The sequence below is a fragment of the Lithobates pipiens genome, unplaced genomic scaffold, assembly GCF_037356315.1.
Source record: "Lithobates pipiens isolate NorthernLeopardFrog02 unplaced genomic scaffold, aLitPip1_a1.2 Scaffold_19, whole genome shotgun sequence".
Lineage (NCBI taxonomy): Eukaryota > Metazoa > Chordata > Amphibia > Anura > Ranidae > Lithobates > Lithobates pipiens.
Window position 1 is genome coordinate 437,003,314 of NW_027507764.1, and position 19,279 is coordinate 437,022,592.

Genomic DNA, 19,279 nt, shown 5'->3' on the forward strand with positions numbered 1-19,279 from the left:
ATTAAAGTGTAAATACTGTGCAAATGTTTTAGGCGGGTGTGAAGAAATGCTGTAAAGTAAAAATGCTTTAAAAAAATATGTATTTTAATTGTCTAACTTTATCAATTTGCAAAATAAAAAGTGAGCAAACAGAAGAAAAATCTAAATCAAATCAATATTTGGTGTGGCCACCCTTTGGCTTCAAGCCAGTATCAGTTCTTCTAGGTAAACTTGAACAGAGTTTTTGAAGATACTCGGCAGGTGGGTTGGGAACTCGAGGAACTTACCACAGATCTTCTGTGTGTAGGCAGGGTTGTATGACAGGGTGGTCGTCGGGATGGTCACATGAAAGGCCTACCATAAGGTGCTACTGTAGGCACTATGTACAGGATCATTATTATACACATGGGGTACCTTTTACTGGAGCCACGCTAAATGAAAAGCATGAACGAACTCTTGTGCATTTAGGAGGTGCACACAGAGCCAATGCCCTCTCCACCTTTCCAGTGTATCACCGCTACCTCACTCTCTGTAACGGTATGGGGTCCAGCCATGCACCTAGTGTGGACGCCATGTGGGAGATTTACTAAAACTGGTACACACAGAATTTGGTGTAGCTATGCATAGTAACCAATTAGCTTCTAGGTTTTATTGTCAAAGTTTAATTGAAAAATCTGAAGTTAGAAGCTGATTGGCTACTACGCACAGCTGCATCAGATTCTGTGTGCAGTTTTAGTAAATCTCCATGTGTGCATTTGACTTAACTCTGAAGCCCCATACACACTATCAGTTTTTCTGCTGCGTTTTTCCTTCAGATTTACCAAAACCATATAATATGAGGTCAAACTTTAGGAGTTTCAGTTTGTATGCAATCAGGCAGGCCCTTGCACTACATGGTTTTGGTACACTTGAAAGAAAAAAATCAGCAGAAAATATGATAGTGTGTACAGGGCATTACTCTTTTGTAGCTGTGAATAGGCTGAGGGCCTCAGTGTTGCAGATCTGCTCCCATTGCTATGGGAGAGGATCATGGCCGAAGGAGTGCTGACAACATCTTCCTCACTGCAAAAGGCTATCTCACCTGCCACATGTACATGCTTACGACAGACTGCTAGAGATACCTTCATTGCCCTTGGTAACCACTGAATCTTCTCTTGTACTGGTGTTTTCATACACCAATGTGTTTAGTGACCCGAGCTGTAGACTTAACTGTATGTGGCAGTTACTTACATTGCACGCTGTAAGTAACTTCAGACCAGGCAAAGGCAAAATTCCAAACCTTTACTTGAAGAATAAATTAACATATTGACAATTACAGGTAACAGTTTGGAATAAAGTGCATACATACCCTTAACATCCCTAGTCTCTAGCTCAGGCTTGTGGCTGCATAGGAAAGAGTCCATCTTTGCTAGAGTCCATGCTTGGCAGGATCCAGGAATTCTTCAGATATCTTCAGGCAGGACTGCAGGTTTCAGCAATCCTCTTACATCTTACTGTCTGTCTGTGTCCCCATACAGACTGTGTGTGACCAAGGAATGCCCTTTTGGGTGGAGCCCTTGCCTTTGTTTTAGCACACAGGACTGAACGTTCAGACCCAAGAACACCTGCCAAGAAAAGCCCAGGAGTGTGGTTAACCCCTCACTTCCCCACTGGGGCAGCAGTAACCTCTACCTGCTTAGATGTGGATGTAGGCTGCCTCAAATCCTCATGTGTCTTCATGTCGTCCCAGACAGACTTAATGATGTTGAGATCAGGGTTCTGGGAGGGCCAAACCACCCCTTCCAGGGATCATTGTTCCTCTTTACGCTGAAGATAGTTTTTAATGACATTCTCTGTATGTTTGGGGTCATTGTGCTGATGCATAATACATTTGGGGCCAATCACATTCCTCCCTGATGGTTCTCCAAGATGTTTAGAACAACATACTTGCTGAGTTTCTTCAAAAACTGTGTGCAAGTGTACCTAGAAGAATCAATACTGTTTTAAAGGCAAAGGGTGGTCACACCAAATATTGATTTGATTCGGATTTCTCTTCTGTTTCAGTGTGTGTGTGTGTGTGTGTATATATATATATAATACACTGGAGATCAAGATTAGGGAACAACCTACAATTTCCTAAATTTCAAGGTCACTACTTAGTCCTATTTGAAATTATCTAAACTGGAGTAAAGGAGCAGTTTTGTTGAGCATATTTCATGAGTTACATATATTTTGAAGCACAGAATAAAAAACCTAAATGAGATTTGAAAAAAAACATTGATGGAAATTAGAGAACACTTTCAGATTCCACCTCAGGTATTGGTCTTAATCTGGCACCTTGTGCTAATCTCAATTATCTGACCAACCTTATTTAACTGGCAGCCTAAGTGTCCAATTTTCACTGACTTTGCAAGATGGTGATCCGTTCTAAACAGGGATGTGCGGTGAGGTCAGTGGCTGGTGAGGCATCGGCTTGTATCGGAGCCAGATACACACAGGTTACATATGCAGGTTAGAGCAAGAGCAATAATTCCAGCACTAGATCTTCACCTGCCTCCCCTGACTGCACATCCCTGGTTCTAAAGTGACTGAAACCATCCGGCAGCAGGTTCTCCAGATGAAGGCCAAAGGGATGATCCTTTCAGTCAAAGCAAGAGAAGTTTGTCATTCCAAATCTGTAATTTTTAGAATATTGCATATTTACAAAGACACAAACTCATTCAAGTCCCCCAAGAAGGCTGGTCATCAAAGAAAGACAAATGCAAGAGAGGACAAGATAATGCGGAGAATCTCAAAAGACTGTTGGTTCAACACTACAACTGCGATTGCTCGCCAGTTCAGCACTGGACAGCTTAAGGATCTGTCTCGTCATACAGTGTCTAGCCGTTTAAGAGAATTTGGACTGAAAGCCCACTGACCAAATCTCTCATTAGCAAAAAGAATCAAAAGGCTAGATTAACCTTTTCTGAGGAGGATGTTGTGTGGACAGAGAAGAACTGGTCCAAAGTTCACTTTATTGATAAAAACAAGTTTAATATTTTTGTGTCCGATGGGAAACATTATGTTCGTCGTCAAACTGGGGAAAGACTGAAACCAAAGTGTGTAAAGAAGTCAGTGAAAGGTGGAGGGGGAAGCGTCATGGTAAACAAAGACTTGTCCCCTTGGGAGTGGGACTTTAAAGGCGACATGAACACCAATTTGTTAAAAAGTAAAAATTGTATTACAAAAGAAAATAGAACATAACAATAAAGCCATTGTCTGTGCAAAGATGATTACATACATATCAAAATGAGTTGTTGTGATACATATACTGATACTTGATTATCTCCAATGTACCCAACGCATTTTTAGCTTTAAATGCCTTTCTTCAGGGGTAATGATTCGTATCTTGGTTCTATCAATAGAAAGCATACAGCATTATAGAGGACATCAAATAGAGAACAATGGAAAGCCATAATATATTCAACAATTAGACTTCACATACCATTTAGGATATTGTAAGGTCATGCACTTAATAATAAAGGACCTGCATAAGATCAATTGCCACAGGGTGAGCTGGACAGGTGAAAGGGATAATTGAATGCCCCCCGAAGCCAAGAATACCCCTACGGAGGTCCATCTCAAAAAGGACCACAGGCATAAGGCATCACAGACAGTATAACCTATGAAGATCAGAAAATTATATGCTAGAATAATAATCTTTTGTATTACCACAAAAGGATGATTATGTATACAATGTAGCTGAGAGTCAAAAAATACCCATATACTTGGATCACTATGTTTGGTTTCCAGCTCATATGGCTTTATCCATGGTCAGGATTAACCAATGGAGGCCTCTAAGAAATTCCCTACCTTTGTGCGCCAGGTAGAGAGCAACTGCTTGGCCTCCTATAGGCAAATGAGAGAGTGGGAAGACTTGCCCTCCCTCTTGGTATACATAAATTACAGATTTGAAAAAATATGTGCATTCAAATGCATATAATGCGAGTACAATTGTGAAAATTACATGTCAAAAAATTGAACAAGGGCAGAAATGGGGAAAAGAAAGAGGACAGATATTGGTCAAAACAGCCAAGGTAATTATACCGTATCAGTGGACCAAATATACCCAAAGATGTCAAATGGAGCAGAAAGGCAGGTGGAAATATAATTAAAAATAAAATTTAATTTGAAAGGGAAAAGGAATAAATGAATATGAAACAAAGTATCTGGAAAGGCAAAAAAGTACAAACGGGAAATGGCCATCATGTTTAACCTAGGAATTCACTAAGGTGATATGCACCTTGGTATACCCTATGGATGTGGCATAATATCTACAAAATCCACAAACTGACACATATACAAAGATCATTCCTCCCATCCCACTAAAGAAAACCCATATAGAAAGGGGTGAATAACTAGCCATATAATTAAGACCAAGGAGTAAGGTAGCTTCTAGATGAATTATCTAACATGTTTCATGCTGGAGTGATAATCCTATTCCAGTTGCCACCCCTATTGCTTGGTTGTACCAGATCTAAGATCAGGAATTTAATGTGAGGGAATTTCCCAACTATACATCCCTCACAAGCCTGCCTAGTGGGAGATCTGGGTTTGATGTCTTCATACTTAAGATATGTCTATAGGCTTTTTTGTGGAATTCCTGTTTAGTTTTGCATATATATAAAAAACATCCGCACTGGCATGTCAAAAGATATACCACTCTGGTTATCTTTCAATTGGCTTAATGAGTTGGTCTGAACATCTTCCCATTTGGAAGTTTAATGTTGGATCCTATATGCATATATTGACAATATCCACATCTGAACATTCCCATGCATTTGCAGGGGTCTTTTCTGAATTCCCCCATAAATTTGCTATGGACAAGAAGGTCTTTTAAAGTATGTAAATAAAGTATGTAATAAAGGGGGTCTCAGAGATAAAAAGATTCAAAGATAGGTTGACACCTAACAGATGCCAATATTTGGATATCATTTGTTTAATTCTTTTATGTTGTTTTGTATATCTCGTAATAATCCTCAATGTGTCAGGTTGTGATTCTTTTGTAGAATCCTTTTTGACAAAAAGTAAGCTTTGTCTAGAATGTTTGGTGGCTTTCTTGTAGGCTTTTTTTGAACAGATTAAAGAGTAACTCCGTTGTAGCAATCTGTCCATCAGGTTATTGGCCTCCATTTGTAAAGTTGCATCATCTGAACAGTTGTGTCAGGTACGCAGTTATTGACTGAAAAGGATAGACCTGATTAGTGGTTGGGGATGTGCACTACTGGCATGTAATATCGTGTTACCCACCGTGGCTTTGCAGTAAAGTGAACTGGTAATAAGTGTGCCATACTTTTTCTTTGTTTTTATAGCAACATCTAAGAAATGTATTATATCTGAGCTATGTGTCATAGTAAAGCTCAGATTACATGTGTCATTGTTCATTTCCTTGACACACTGATGGAGTAGTTCAACCAATCCATTCCAAACAATCAGAATATGATCTGTATAGCGATACCATATCATGATGTTATCGGTAAACTTGGTAAGACCCTCATCTGCTAGAAAGGATTGCTCCCATTCCCTCAGGCACAGATTAGCGTAGGATGGGCACAGCAAGTCCCCATCGCTATGCCCTGAACCTGGAGGAAATGGGAACAGTCAAAGGAGAACACATTATGTGTAAGTATGTGTTCCAATGAAAGAAGCAAAAACTCATTGAAAATGCAGTTGTCTCTGTGGGCTTGGTATATAATGTGTCCAATGGCTGAGATGCCCTTATACAGTTACATGGCAGAGTGAATGCAAATATTTATCAGATTCTTCTTCAACAACATGCCGTTCCTTCCCTGCTTTCATCACCGAATCAGCCAGCAATTTTCATGCATACACCCTGTCACACAGCAAAATGGGTTCCTTGAAACTGAAAACATAAAAATAATGAAATCCCCAGCCCAAAGTCCTGAGCTAAACCCAATAAAAAACCTCTAAAAAATACTTGATGATAAAGTTATGGCCAAGGAAACCCACTACAGTCACCGAACAGTGGAAGAGACTGGAAGAGTGGAACAATCACACCAGAGCAGTGTGAAAGACTAGTGATGTCCTGTGGCTGCAGATATGCCAAACGTTATTCAAAGCAAAGGCCTGCACACTTCCTACTAATTGTTGATTGTTGTAACCTTCAGAAATTTTAATTGCAATCTTTCTCCATGCTACAGTTATTGCTGTTCTCTAATTTTGATCATTGTGTTTTCTAAAAAAATAAAGTGTTTTTTTATTTTTTATTATTGAAGTGCCTTGCTTATTTTGAAAAACACTGTTCTATTAGAATGGTATAGCCACAACATATATTCCATCAAATGTTGAGCAATAAAGATTACACTATTTCGTAAAAAAATCAAGTGTTTATAAATTGTTCTCTAATTTTGGTCTTTTGTGTGTGTGTGTGTGTGTGTGTGTGTGTGTATGTATATATATATATATTTAGCATAACCCAAAAATCAGCCCAGCATATTCATTGATTACATATATGTAATCAATCAATAAAAATATCATGTGTTTATACTTTACAAGCTAGTTAGTATGCAAAATTGTATTAATGTAAATTATTTTATAGTATAATTTCTTTGTTTTCCAGGAGCTGCAAAATCAAGTCCAATTGCAAAACCAGGTTCCACGTCATCTCGTCCATCATCTGCAAAAAAAGCAGCTCCAAGTTCTTCAGGAAAAAGTGACAAAGATTTGGAAACACAAGTTGCACATCTTAACGAACAGGTAATGCAGTCTCTATAATCTGTATTGGAAAGTAGCTTTATTGTGCCTATACACATGCAAAAGTCCCAGCCACACAAATTAGTCTTGGGGCGTAGTAGCACAGTGTTGTGCAAAACACAGCAGTGGTCAAATCTAAACTATATATCTAGAGCCCAAATCTACTGATCATATATAATGTGTTAATATGTGTTAGTTCAACGACATTACGTTCAATGACTGTGATATAAGCAAAGTTATTGCTCTGTAGATACAACCAGAAGTTAGAGGAAATGTCTCCAAAGTGAGGGGAAGCCAAAATAGACAGTTGTCACCAGAACAAGTGGATCCTTTCCCTTCTATTTCTATTTAGAATTAGAATTTTTTCCCCGCCTTCAGTCCTGGAGTATTTCCAACTTTCTGGGACTCTAGTTGGGAGATTATCCTCAGCTTCCATTACGGATGTAACAGGCCTTGACTGCTTTGCATTTAATCCTGTGAATACTCTGCTGGTTGATGAGAGACATGCAGAAATGCAGTATAATTTGCCCTCTAGTGGATTCTCTGTATAGGAATTTATAGAGAACACACTTCAGCAGGTGACATAGAAAGACTGTTTAAAATAGTGAACAACCCCAGACCTGACTGGGTAATACTTCTTTGAAATAAAAGGAGGTAATAGTTACTTATAGTCATCAGATATATTTACTTTATTAGTAGAAAGACTAAAGATCCCACCAGATGCCTACAGAAATATATGTGTGTTTTCAATGAATATTGATATCTATGAGACTAAAAAGCTGTTAGAATGTGAGCATTTAATGTCTATTGATATGTCTTTCAAAAAAGATGAAAGCTCTCAGAAAACAAGTCCACATGCAAGTTTGTTTAAATCATGATCTATCCTATCTAAAATAAAGCCATTTGAACATTTTTGTGTATATAATTTTTTTTCCTGTATGCAAACTAAGTGTGTGTTATGTTTATCTAACTTAACTTTAGGTGCATTCATTAAAGCTTGCCCTTGAAGGAGTCGAAAAAGAACGGGATTTCTACTTTGGAAAGCTGAGGGAAATTGAACTTCTGTGCCAGGAACATGGACAAGAGGGTGACGATCTTGTCCAGAGGTTAATGGATGTCCTCTACTCCACAGATGATCACGTAGGTGTATGCTCATAAATGCAAAATGTAAAGACTATATAGTTTACTCTGAAAATGCAGGTTTAGTGGTAGCAAACCTTATCAGTCTTTTTTTTTCCCTAATAACTTTCAATGCAAATGGACTTTTTAGTTACTGCACTATTACCTAAAACATGAGTGTGGAAATATTGAGGCGCCATTTACATTGATCATTGTTCATACGAAGATATGCAGCACAAATGATTGATTAGATTTACTTGCAGCAGTCAAATATGCAAGGCTAGTGTAATTTATGGCAAAAGTGGGGATCCAATGACTATGAACTACCTTCACAGCTTTATGAATGCCACAAAAACAGTATTATACAATTTAGTGCATTTCCCTTTAAGTGCCACCCCTTATCCTGCAGCGTCTCTGGATGTGCATCACACATCTCAGGAGGCTACAGGATCCGTCTCCCTGCAGTCCAGGTTTCACACATGTGCAGTAAGGAGTCGGCAGTGAGTGATCAGGAAATCACAGCTGATTCCCAACTCCAAGACGGTGGCACTGAATATTAGAAACCCTGGGAAACAAAACATGGAAGACCATGTTGGATTTCAAGGACTAGTAAATATGTGTTTTTTACAAGTCAGCAGCTATAGAACTTGTAGTTACTGACTTAATTTTCCCCTAGCCAGGTGAAGTTAAATAGACACACAATGTTCACTTCAGTACACAAGTTTATTTATTTTTACTTTAAAGTGATTTAGGCTCAGTTCACACTGGTGCGGTGCGGGAACCACTGCAATTCCTGTGCTCTCTGAAAACCGCTGTGGGTGTCAATATAAAGTTAATTAAACCCCCAAATCGATTTGCAGAAAGCAGTGCGGATTGCATGGGTCTGAATACCCATCTGAACACCCATGCTATCCGATTCCAGTGTGCACCAAAAAAAAAGGGTCCTTCACCACTTTGGTGTGAATGCAATGCAACTTTCTGTGGCTGAATTTGAATCGCACATACATTGCATGTGATGTGCACAACAATGCAGTGTGAATCACATGCAATATTTGGCATCACATTAGTGTGAAAATAGTATAGTCAGTTTGACAAGCTGAAAAACTGCTGACAGGTATAAAGTGCAGACACCTGCAGCAGCTTTTAGTAAATACTGGGACATTTTGATTGCACATTGCATTGCTGAAGCTTACCAGCTACTTCCTGCCTCCCACATATACCTATTGGTCCGTGTGGCAGCCTATTAAAATGATGGCCCAATAGGAATATACACAGCATAGAGTAGGCATCAAGCTTAAAAACGATCAAAAAGTGTCAAGAATTTGGCCTCTTGCAGAGAGGGGGCACGGAAAGGCACTACAGCAGGGATATGCAAATTTTGAGAGGTGGCGATCTACCTGAAAAACATGGAGGAGATCAAAGATCACTGGAGTGTGATGCCCTTTTGCTTTTTTTTTTAAGGAATTAACTACCAAGCCCCAATAAAAAGATGGCATGAAGAAAACGTAGAAAATCAAATAAAACTAATGTTACTGTAGAAGAAAAAACTTAGCCTACCATAAAGAGGAAGTAAACCCTGATGGGTTTTACTTCCTCGTTATCCCCTGTAAAGTAAAAGCATATTGAGCTAGTATGCACCACATACAAGCCCATTATGTTGCATTTACCTGCAAACAAAGGCCACGAGGTCTCTGCTGGTGGCCACATCCATCTTCACCCCTCTTCCGGGGGCCATGGAATCTTTGACTGTCCGGAGTCAGGTGACGTTCGCAAGAGCCGATGGTCACGGCACGGGCCCTATAGAAATGGCACGATTGTGCCAATGGTCACGGCACGGGCCCTATAGAAATGGCTTACCTGTAGATAAAAGTGGTGTGTAATGCCTGTAAGGTATTAGTAATAATTAATAGTAAAATCTAATGCCTGTTAGATTTTCCGATGGAAAATGTGCGATTGGATCATCTTGTCGGAAAATCCGATCGTGTGTGGGCTCCATCTGACTTTTTCCGTCGGATTTTCTGACGCACAAAGTTTGAGGGCAGGATCTAAAATTTTCCGACAACAAATTCTGATCTCATAAATTCCGATCGTGTGTAGACAATTCCGACAGACAAAATGCCACGCATGCTCAGAATAAACTAAGAGGCGAAAGCTATTGGCTACTGGCCCATTTATAGTCCCGATGTACATGTTTGACATCATCTTGTTCAGAACGATTGGATTTTCGACAACTTTGTGTTACACAAGTTTTGGCCAAAATCCATCCGAAAAAATCCGACGGATTTTGTGGTGGGAATGTCCGATCGTGTGTGCAGGGCATTAGGGTTTACAACCACTTTTAAGGTTTAACTTCAGTGAGAAACTCGGTATTCACTTTCACTCACAGTTGTTTTTTATGTCTGGGGAGTAATTTGTCACCCCCACAAGGCTGATGCCGGAGTGAGAACATTTGGTACCGCAGGCTGATTTGCTCAACTAGTTTCAGAGCCTGGCTATCTGCTCTGAATTCTGGCTAGTTTAAGTAGTGTGTAGGGCAATGCACAGAGGTTAATAGTATGTAGGGCAGTGTAGAGAGGTCAGTAATGGGTAGGGCAGTGTCCAGAGCTCAGTATTATGTAGGGCAGTGTCCAGAGGTCAATAGAATGTAGGGCAGTGTACAGAGGTTAGTAGTAGGTAGGTCAGTGTACAGAGGTCAGTAGCATGTAGGTCAGTGTACGGAGGTCAGTAGTAGGTAGGGCAGTGTACAGGGGTCAGTAGTAGGTAGGGCAGTGTACAGAGGTCAATAATAGGTAGGGCAGTATACAGCTGTCAGCAGTATGTAGAGCAGTGTACAGAGGTCAGTAGCATGTAGGGTAGGGTGACCAGATGTCCTTGGTTTCCAGGGTCAGTCCCTGGACTGAGGCAATGTACAGAGGTCAGTAGTATGTAGGGCAGTGTCCAGAGGTCAGTAATAGGTAGGGCAGTGTACAGAGGTGAGTAGCATGGAGGTCAGCAGTATCTAGAGCAGTGTATAGAGGTCAGTAGCATGTAAGGCAGTGTACAGAGTTCAGCAGTAGATAGGTCAGAGTATAGAGGTCAGTAATATGCAGGGCAGTGTACAGAGGTCAGTATTAGGTAGGGCAGTGTACAGAGATCAGTATTAGGTAGGGCAGTGTATAGAGGTCAGTAGAATGTAGGGCAGTGTGCAGAGGTCACTAGGATGAAGAGAAGTATATAGAAGGTATGTTATTAGGGGACAAGAGAAAATGGCACTGGGGGATAAGGAGGGCATGGTACTGGGGGTTAGGAGGGCATGGTATTGGGGGGTCAGGAGGTTACTGCTCTGGGAGGGTCAGGAGGTCATTGTATTGGGGGGGGTCAGGAGGGCTGGGTTGTCAGGAGGGCATGGTATTGGGTGGATCAGAAGAGTATGGTATTAGGGGGCTAGGAGGTCATGGCACTTGGAGCCCTGCATTCTTTATGTAGCACATTCCTGAGCCCTGCATAGGACAATGTACAGAGGTCAGTAGTAGATAGGGCAGTGTGCAGAGATCACTAGCATGAAGAGAAGTACACAGAGGTCAGCAGTATGAAAAGAAGTGTATAGAGATCAACAGGACAGAGAACAGGGGGTCAGTAGGGCAGAGGACAGGATATCAGGAGAGCATGGTACTGGGAGTTTAGGAGGAAAACTGAGGCTACAATTCACACAAGCTCACCAAAATTGGACAATAGAAGATTGTAAAAACGTTGCTTGGTCTGTTGAGTCTCGACTTCAGCTGCAAAATTTAGATGGTAGGGTCAGAATTTGGCATAAACAACATGAAAGCATGGATTCATCCTGCCTTGTATCAACCGTTCAGGCTGGTGGTGGTGGTGTAATAGTGTGGGTAATATTTTCTTGGCAAACTTTGGGCCTCTTAATACCAATTGAGCCTAGTTTAAACGCTGAGTATTCTTGCTGACCATGTCCATCCCTTTAGGACTACAGTGTACCCATCTACTGATGGCTACTTCCAGCAGGATAATGCACCATGTCAAACTGGTTACTTGAACATGACAGTGAGTTCACTATACTCCAGAGGCCTCCACAATCACCAGATCTCAATCCAATACAGCAGTGGTCATCAACCCTGTCCTCAGGGCCCACTAACATGCCAGGTTTGCAAGATAACTGACATACGTCACAGGTAATATAATTTGCTGCTCAGTGATTGCAGTATTCTAGTCTGCATCTCCCCAAGGTAATCCATAAAACCTGGCCTGTTAGTGGGCCCTGAGGACAGGTTTGATGACCACTGCAATAGAGCACCTTTGGGATGTGGTGGAATGGGAGATTTACATTATGAATGTGCAACCGACAAATCTGCAGCAACTGCGTGATGGTATCATTTGAATATGGACCAAAATCTCTGAGGAATGTTTCCAAAACCTTGTTGAACCTGTGACACAAAGAATTAAGGCTGTTCTGAAGGCAAAAGGGGGTCCATCCCGGTACTAGCAAGGTGTACCTAATAAAGTGGCTGCTGAGTGTATATGTCTAGGTCAGTGATTTACTAGGAAGTGATGTCGGGCCAGACTGAAGCCAGAGAGTCTTCACTTTAAAAAAAATAACTAATTGACAGCGGCAACTCCCATATTGCTTCCTTGTGGACTTGCTTTATTGGTAGGGTTGGTTGTTACTTAAGCAATTAGCTGGCTACAACAGGTTCTCAGTCAGCACTGCTTGAAGATAGTAAAGGCTTGTGTAGGCCTTCTTGCAGCTTGTTTAAAGCAACAGCCAACACTGATATACAGTATGTGAGAGCTCATAGACTGGAGGTAAAGTTTTAACAAATCTGTTCAAAGCTTTCTAAAATGCCTGCAGAGAATTTGTATGCTGTGCGAATTGTTCTTGAGATTAGCAGATGAAGTCTTGGAGAAATGAGACTAAGAAAAGTACATATTATTTTTCAGAGGGCTAATTAAGAAAGAGGGCATTTCTTGTGTACAGAAATGATTAAAAGAGAGAATAAAACTAGATATTCCCTGCTGACTGTGGTTTGAATGTGAATTCCATCTCTTGGACAGATCCTCTCCATTATTATTATAATCTTACTGCTGGAAGACAATCAGCTGCTGAAGTACAGATTAGTCACTTCATCTACAAATTCCTCCCAGCTCTGAGAATGAAAACCTCTGTGCTTGGCTGTCATGACTGGTAAATGCCCATGAGCCCAAGTTGCAGTGTCACAGTAAACAAGTATGCAATCTTGCTTTAAATCGCAACTCCAGAAAAAATGGCTACATATGTACTGATTTCCTCACCCCAAACAAATTTTATCCCTAGATCACATTGGTGACCTTTGAATGCAGGATTGCACCGATTAGGGCAGTGCCATTGCCGGCAATTGCCGCCGATTTGACATATGATTTGACATATCAAATTGGCCGCTAGTTGACGGCAATGGCACTGTCCTAATCGGTGTGACACTGCATTTGTGAAAAAATAGTTTCTGTACTATTTGCAATTTTGGGGTGAGATTTCCTTTGACATCTGTGCAGAAACCCTCACAGACGTCTGTGAAATCACAGCCGAAATCGGGACTGACGTGCAGGAGGCTGCTTTCACACTGATGCGCTTTACAGGCGCTATAGCGCTAAAAATAGCGCCTATAAACAGCCTCTTCTCTCACTCCCATGTGAAAGCCTGAGTGCTGTGGAAGGACAATAAAAAAAAGTCCTGCAAGCCGCATATTTGAGGCACTGTAGGAGCGGTGTATACAACGCTCCTACAGCACCCCTACCCATTGAAATCAATGGGCAGCGCCACTTTGCGGGTACTTTTAACCCTTTTTTGGTTGGTGGCCAATGCCCCAGCGTGAAAGTAGCCGGAGTGAAATCATGTGAGTTCAGCTGAACTCGCACGGCTTCATTCCCATGGCTCAGTATAAACCTGGGTTTATACGCAGAGTTGTATATTTGAACATGCAGCACTGCTGTGTCCTGTGTACCTCTCTGCCTGAAGCATACACCTTCTCTTTGAATGGATATCAACCCAGCAATGAGGTCCTCCCTGCACCTTTTTTCTTCTGTAACCAAAAATTTTTGTCAGTCTCACTGCCTGAAACATGTTAGAATGACGCTACCATGCAATGAAGAAAAGCCTAATGCCCCATACACATGATCGGAATTCTCGTCAGAAAAAGCTATGATGGTTTTCCTGACTGAATTCCGCTCAAGCTGTCTTGCCTACACAGGGTCACACCAAATTCCGATCGTTTATAACGCGGTGACGTACAACACGTACGATGGGACTAGAAAAAGAAAGTTCAATAGCCAGTAGCCAATAGCTTCCATCTCATAGTTGAATCTGAGCATGCGTGATTTTTGGCATGTCGGAATTGCATACACACGATCGGAATTTCCGAGTTGAGTCTGAACATGCTATCAATTTTTGGCTGGCGGAAATTCGGACAGATAAATTCCGATGGAGCATACACACGGTCGCATTTTCCGATGAAAAGCTCTCATCTGTCTTCTTCTGGCTGGAAATTCTGATCGTGTGTACACGGCATTACTGTCTCATAGTACTGACATTCCAATTTTCAGCTTGATATAATATTAAATATGAATATTATATATATATATATATATATATAATATGAAGATAAATATCAATAGATTTTAGAGAATTACAGCAGCAATATAATACACCATCAGTAACAAACAACTGGTCACTGCCCCCACCCATAACTTTCTTTCACAATAAGGAGCACATGATAGGTCATGCAAAACAAAACCAAAGAAAATTCCCAGCTCAACTCACCAGCCGGCCTGCAGCCAACCAAATTATCCTGTCTAACAGTTTGCGTTAAAAACAGGGGTTTAGTTGGCACATATTTGCAAATACATGCGTAAGCTGCAGAGCCGCTCCAAGGCACCCCAGTATTATCTGCAATCCTAACGATTGTAAATTTACTAGAGTCTCCATAGTAGAAGAATATGCATTCTAATAGATAGAGTGCAGGTGAGCCTGGATGTAGTCCACTGCTCCTTAAAGGCACATTTGTTAGTGGGGGGGGGGGGGGGGGGACACACTGGACACCTTTTCTGCCATTGTGCTATGTGCTGGGTGTCCAGTGCCCCCCTGTGCCTCCCTCCAGGCTAACCTGCTCTCTATCCATTAGAATGTATGTGCTTCTCCTATGAAGGCTCTAGAAGAGTTAGGACTGCAATAATGGGGTGCCTTGGAGCGTATTTGCAAACGTGTGCTAGCTAAACCCCTATTTTAACCCATACTGTAAAGGCCCATACACACGATCAGACTTTTTGACACCAAACATGCAAATTAGCTGTTTTGGAGCAACATCCGACCGTGTGTACGCTCCATCGGACAAACTTTTTTGGATTTCTTTGGACTTTTGTTGGCTGTGCAAACGGACAAACTTTCTGGCAACAAAAGTCTGATGGAGCAAAGTCTGATCGTGTGTACAGAAAACCATAGGACTTTTGTACAAAGTACAAACAGGCATGCTCAGAACCAATGCAAAAGATCAGACAACAATACAGAAGTTGACCACAGGTGGCGGTAAAGAGCAGAAAAACCACGTGATTTGGTGAAAGTTTGCTGAAAAAGTCCTGCTGTGTGTATGCAATACAAGTTCAGGGCCGACGCCCTTTGTACAAAAATCCAAGGGAAAGTTTGTACAAAGTCCTATTGTGTGTATGAGGCTTTAGACAGGATAATTTGGTTGGTTGCAGACTGTCTGGTGAGTTGGGCTGGGAATTTTCTTTGGTTTTGTTTTTGAATACACTATCAGCCTTGGATCCAACATCAGAATCATACTTTACTTTACACCATTATGCAAGACCTAATCACACTGAGACCTACAGTGCCTTGCAAAAGTATCCCCCCCACCCCCCCCCCCCCGGCATTTTTCGTGTTTTGTTGCCTCACAACCTGGAATTAACATGGATTGTTTGAGGATTTGTATCCTTTAATTTACAGAACATGCCCGCAACTTTGAAGATTTTTTTTTCTATTGATTGTGAAGCAAACAACAAATAGGACAAAATAACAGAAAAAGTCAATGTGCATAACTATTCACCCCCTAAATTCAATACTTTGTAGAGCCACCTTTTGCAGCTATCACAGCTCCAAGTCGCTTTGGATAAGTCTCTATGAGCTTCCCACATCTTACCACTGGGATTTTTTCCCATTCCTCCTTGCAGAACTCCTCCAGCTCCTTTTAAGCTGGATGGTTTGCACTTGTGAACAACAATCTTTAAGTCTGACCACAGATTTTCTATTGGATTGAGGTCTGGGCTTTGACTAGGCCGTTCCAACACATTTACATGTTTCCCCTTAAACCATTCAAGTGTTGCTTTATCAGTGTGCTTGGGGTCATTGTCCTGCTAGAAGGTGAACCTCCATCCTAGCTTCAAATCACAGAGAGTGGTACAGGTTTTGCTCAAGAATATCCCTATATTTAGCACCATCCATCTTTCCCTCAACTCTAACCAGTTTCCTAGTCCCGACTGCTGAAAAACATGGTGTTGTTTTGGTGATGTTGGGTTTGCACCAGACATAACGTTTTCTTCGATGGCCAAAAATGTTATACATACATTTATACATTTTAGGAGTCTCCCACATGCCTTTTCGCAAACTCAAAATGGGCCATTTTGTTTTTTGCTGAAAGTGATGGCTTTCTTCTGGCCACTCTACCATAAAGCCCAACTCTATGGAGTGTACGGCTTATTGTCGTCCTATGTACAGATACTCCATTCTGATGTGGAACTCTGCAGTTCCTACAGGGTTACTTTAGGTCTCTGTGCTGCCTCTCTGATTAATACCCTCCCTGCCCGGTCCATGAGTTTTGGTGTTCGGCTGTCTTTTGGCAGGTTTGCTGTTGTGCTATGTTCTTCCCATTTGGTTATGATAGATTTGATGGTGTTCCTAGGGATCATCAAAGATTTGGATATTCTTTTAGAACCCTGACTTTTACTTCTCAACAACATTGTCCCTTACTTGTTGGGAGAGTTCCTTAGTCTTCATGGCAGTGTTTGGTTAGTGATGCCTCTTGCTTAGGTGTTGCAGCCTCTGGGGCCTTTCAAAAAAGGGTGTGTGTATATGTAATTAAAGATCATGTGAAACTTAGATTGCACACAGGTGGACATCATTTCACTAATTATGTGACTTCTGAAGGTAATTGGTTGCACCGGAGCTTTTTTGGACTTCATATCAAAGGGCGTGAACACATACGCACATGCCAATTATCAGTTATTTATTTAAGAAAAATAGTTTTTATGGATTTTTTATTTTACTTCACCAACTTAGACTATTGTGTTCTGATCCATCACATGACATAAGTCAGATTTAAAAAAAAAAAAATTGAACTAAAGGCAGTAATGTAACAAATTAGGTAAAAAGCCAAGGGGGTGAATACTTTTGCAAGGCACTGTAAATCAATCATATATTGCATCAATAGTGAATGTTCAGTTTAGGGCTTCAGTCACACAGATATATCATTATTATTTGCTGGCAGAAGATCCTGCATAGAATGTGCCTTTTATATGCATTTGGTCTCAATCACATAAGTTTACCTAACACGTGCAAAAGGCCATCATCATTCACAAGGGGTGCACAGGTATTCATGCAGGCAGCTGAATGAGCATGCACAGGTCTCCATGCACATTCTGCAGTGCACCTGTATGCAGGTCTAATGCACAGATCAGGATACAGTCTGTCTGTCCGTCTATGGATAAAGTATACCTGTGTAAATGAGGCCTTTAAACATATACAGTGTTTAGATGTGCACAGTTCTTCGAATGGAGTCTACTTGTGTAAACCCTACAGAACAATGCAGCCCTGGGTGCAGCTGTAGACTTCTTTTTTGTGATTGAGAGTGTGAAGCTTACATTTTTTTGTTATAAAATTGGCACGCTCAAGTTCTTTGAACACCTTTTCTTCGGCACTGTGCTCAAAAGGTTGCCTACCCCTGCTATACTGCCATCGTACTGCCATTTTATTGTCAAGTTATATGTTACATTTATGTTTAGCAAATCTTTCACAAATCATTTTTGGAATACCAGTTTGAATTCGGTATCAGAAGGTGAGGCACCTGGAGAGGCACAATTCTGTGCTCCAACATTTCAGGTGGCTTTGTAAAGGTTTGTGTGTGTGTAAGCAGTGCATCATTATATTCACTTTTAATGAGTACAGATTCTAAAATTTTTCTATATATATAAATGGTTAGGGAGTTTTTTATGTAATTGCTTCTAGAGGCTGCTATTAAACCTTTATTACTGCTAACAGAGTTCTTGCATAGCTCTTGAAATGCTCTTCAAGTTCCACTGAGGCCAACACTTTTCCAAGAAACCATTCGGCTAGAGTGTACAATGGAATATGCTATTGATGGATCTGAAGGACTTTTCTGTGCATGTTAGGATGAGATTTAGTGGCCACATAATTAGCTTTGCCTATATTGTCAGATGTACACAAAAGTGCAATTTCAAAACACTAATCCTTGGCCAGCAACCAAAGAATACACATCATTATGAAGTATTGTAGGATTCATATGGACACTTATTTTGTATTAATGTGAATATGTTTGTGATTTGTACTCAAAATATCATACGTCACATTCATCAAGTGGTATGTATTGGTTATAAATGTCTTTTTTGCATGTTACCCATTGTATGTACAACTTAAATAAACAGTATCTCACATAAGTGAGTACACGCTCACATTTTTTGTAAATATTTTATTATATATTTTTATGTGACAACACTGAAGAAATTACACTTTGCTACAATGTAAAGTAGTGAGTGTACAGCTTGTATAACTGTGTAGATTTGCTGTTCCCTCAATATAACTCAACACACAGCCATTAATGTCTAAACTGCTGGCAACAAAAGTGAGTACACCCCTAAGTGAAAATGTCCAAATCGAGCCTAATTAGCCATTTTCCTTCCCTGGTTTCATTTGACTCCTTAGGCCGCGTACACACGGGCGGACTGTTCGCCCAACCTTGTCCGCTGAACAGTGTTTGGGCGGACAGTCCGCTCGTGTGTGGGGCTTCAGCGGACAGTTTCAGCGGACAGTTGGCCGAACAAGGTCTTACGGAAATTCCGAAAAACTGTCCGCTGAAACAAGGTTTCAGCGGACTGTTCGCTCGTGTGTAGGCTTGTTCGGCCAACTAAGTCTCGCGCATGCTCAGAAAGGATTTCCACGTCGGAAGGTTGCATTGCAGTGTATTGGACGTCGAAATTTTCGATCCGTCGTGCGTGCCGAAACGTCATCGCGCACGGTTTCAGCAAACTGTTCGTCCGTCGTGTGTGGCCATGTCCGTCCATGCTAAGTTTGAGCGGACTGTTTGCCGAAACTGTTGGACGGACAAAGTTGGGCGAACAGTCCGTGCGTGTGTACGCGGCCTTAGTGTTTCAAGGTGTGAATGGGGAGCAGGTGTGTTAAATTTAGTGTTATCCC

At 41.1% G+C, this 19,279-nt stretch overlaps 1 protein-coding gene across 3 annotated transcripts in view; it reads left to right on the forward strand.

The window, feature by feature from the left end:
• Window positions 1-19,279, forward strand: part of MAPRE2 (microtubule associated protein RP/EB family member 2) — a 261,893-nt gene that overhangs the window by 234,987 nt on the left and 7,627 nt on the right. For all 3 annotated transcript variants that reach the window (XM_077492654.1, XM_077492653.1, XM_077492652.1), the window contains 2 exons: window positions 6,578-6,714; window positions 7,693-7,851. In XM_077492654.1, coding sequence (XP_077348780.1) covers window positions 6,578-6,714; window positions 7,693-7,851 — 296 coding nt within the window. The remainder of the gene's footprint in view (window positions 1-6,577; window positions 6,715-7,692; window positions 7,852-19,279) is intronic.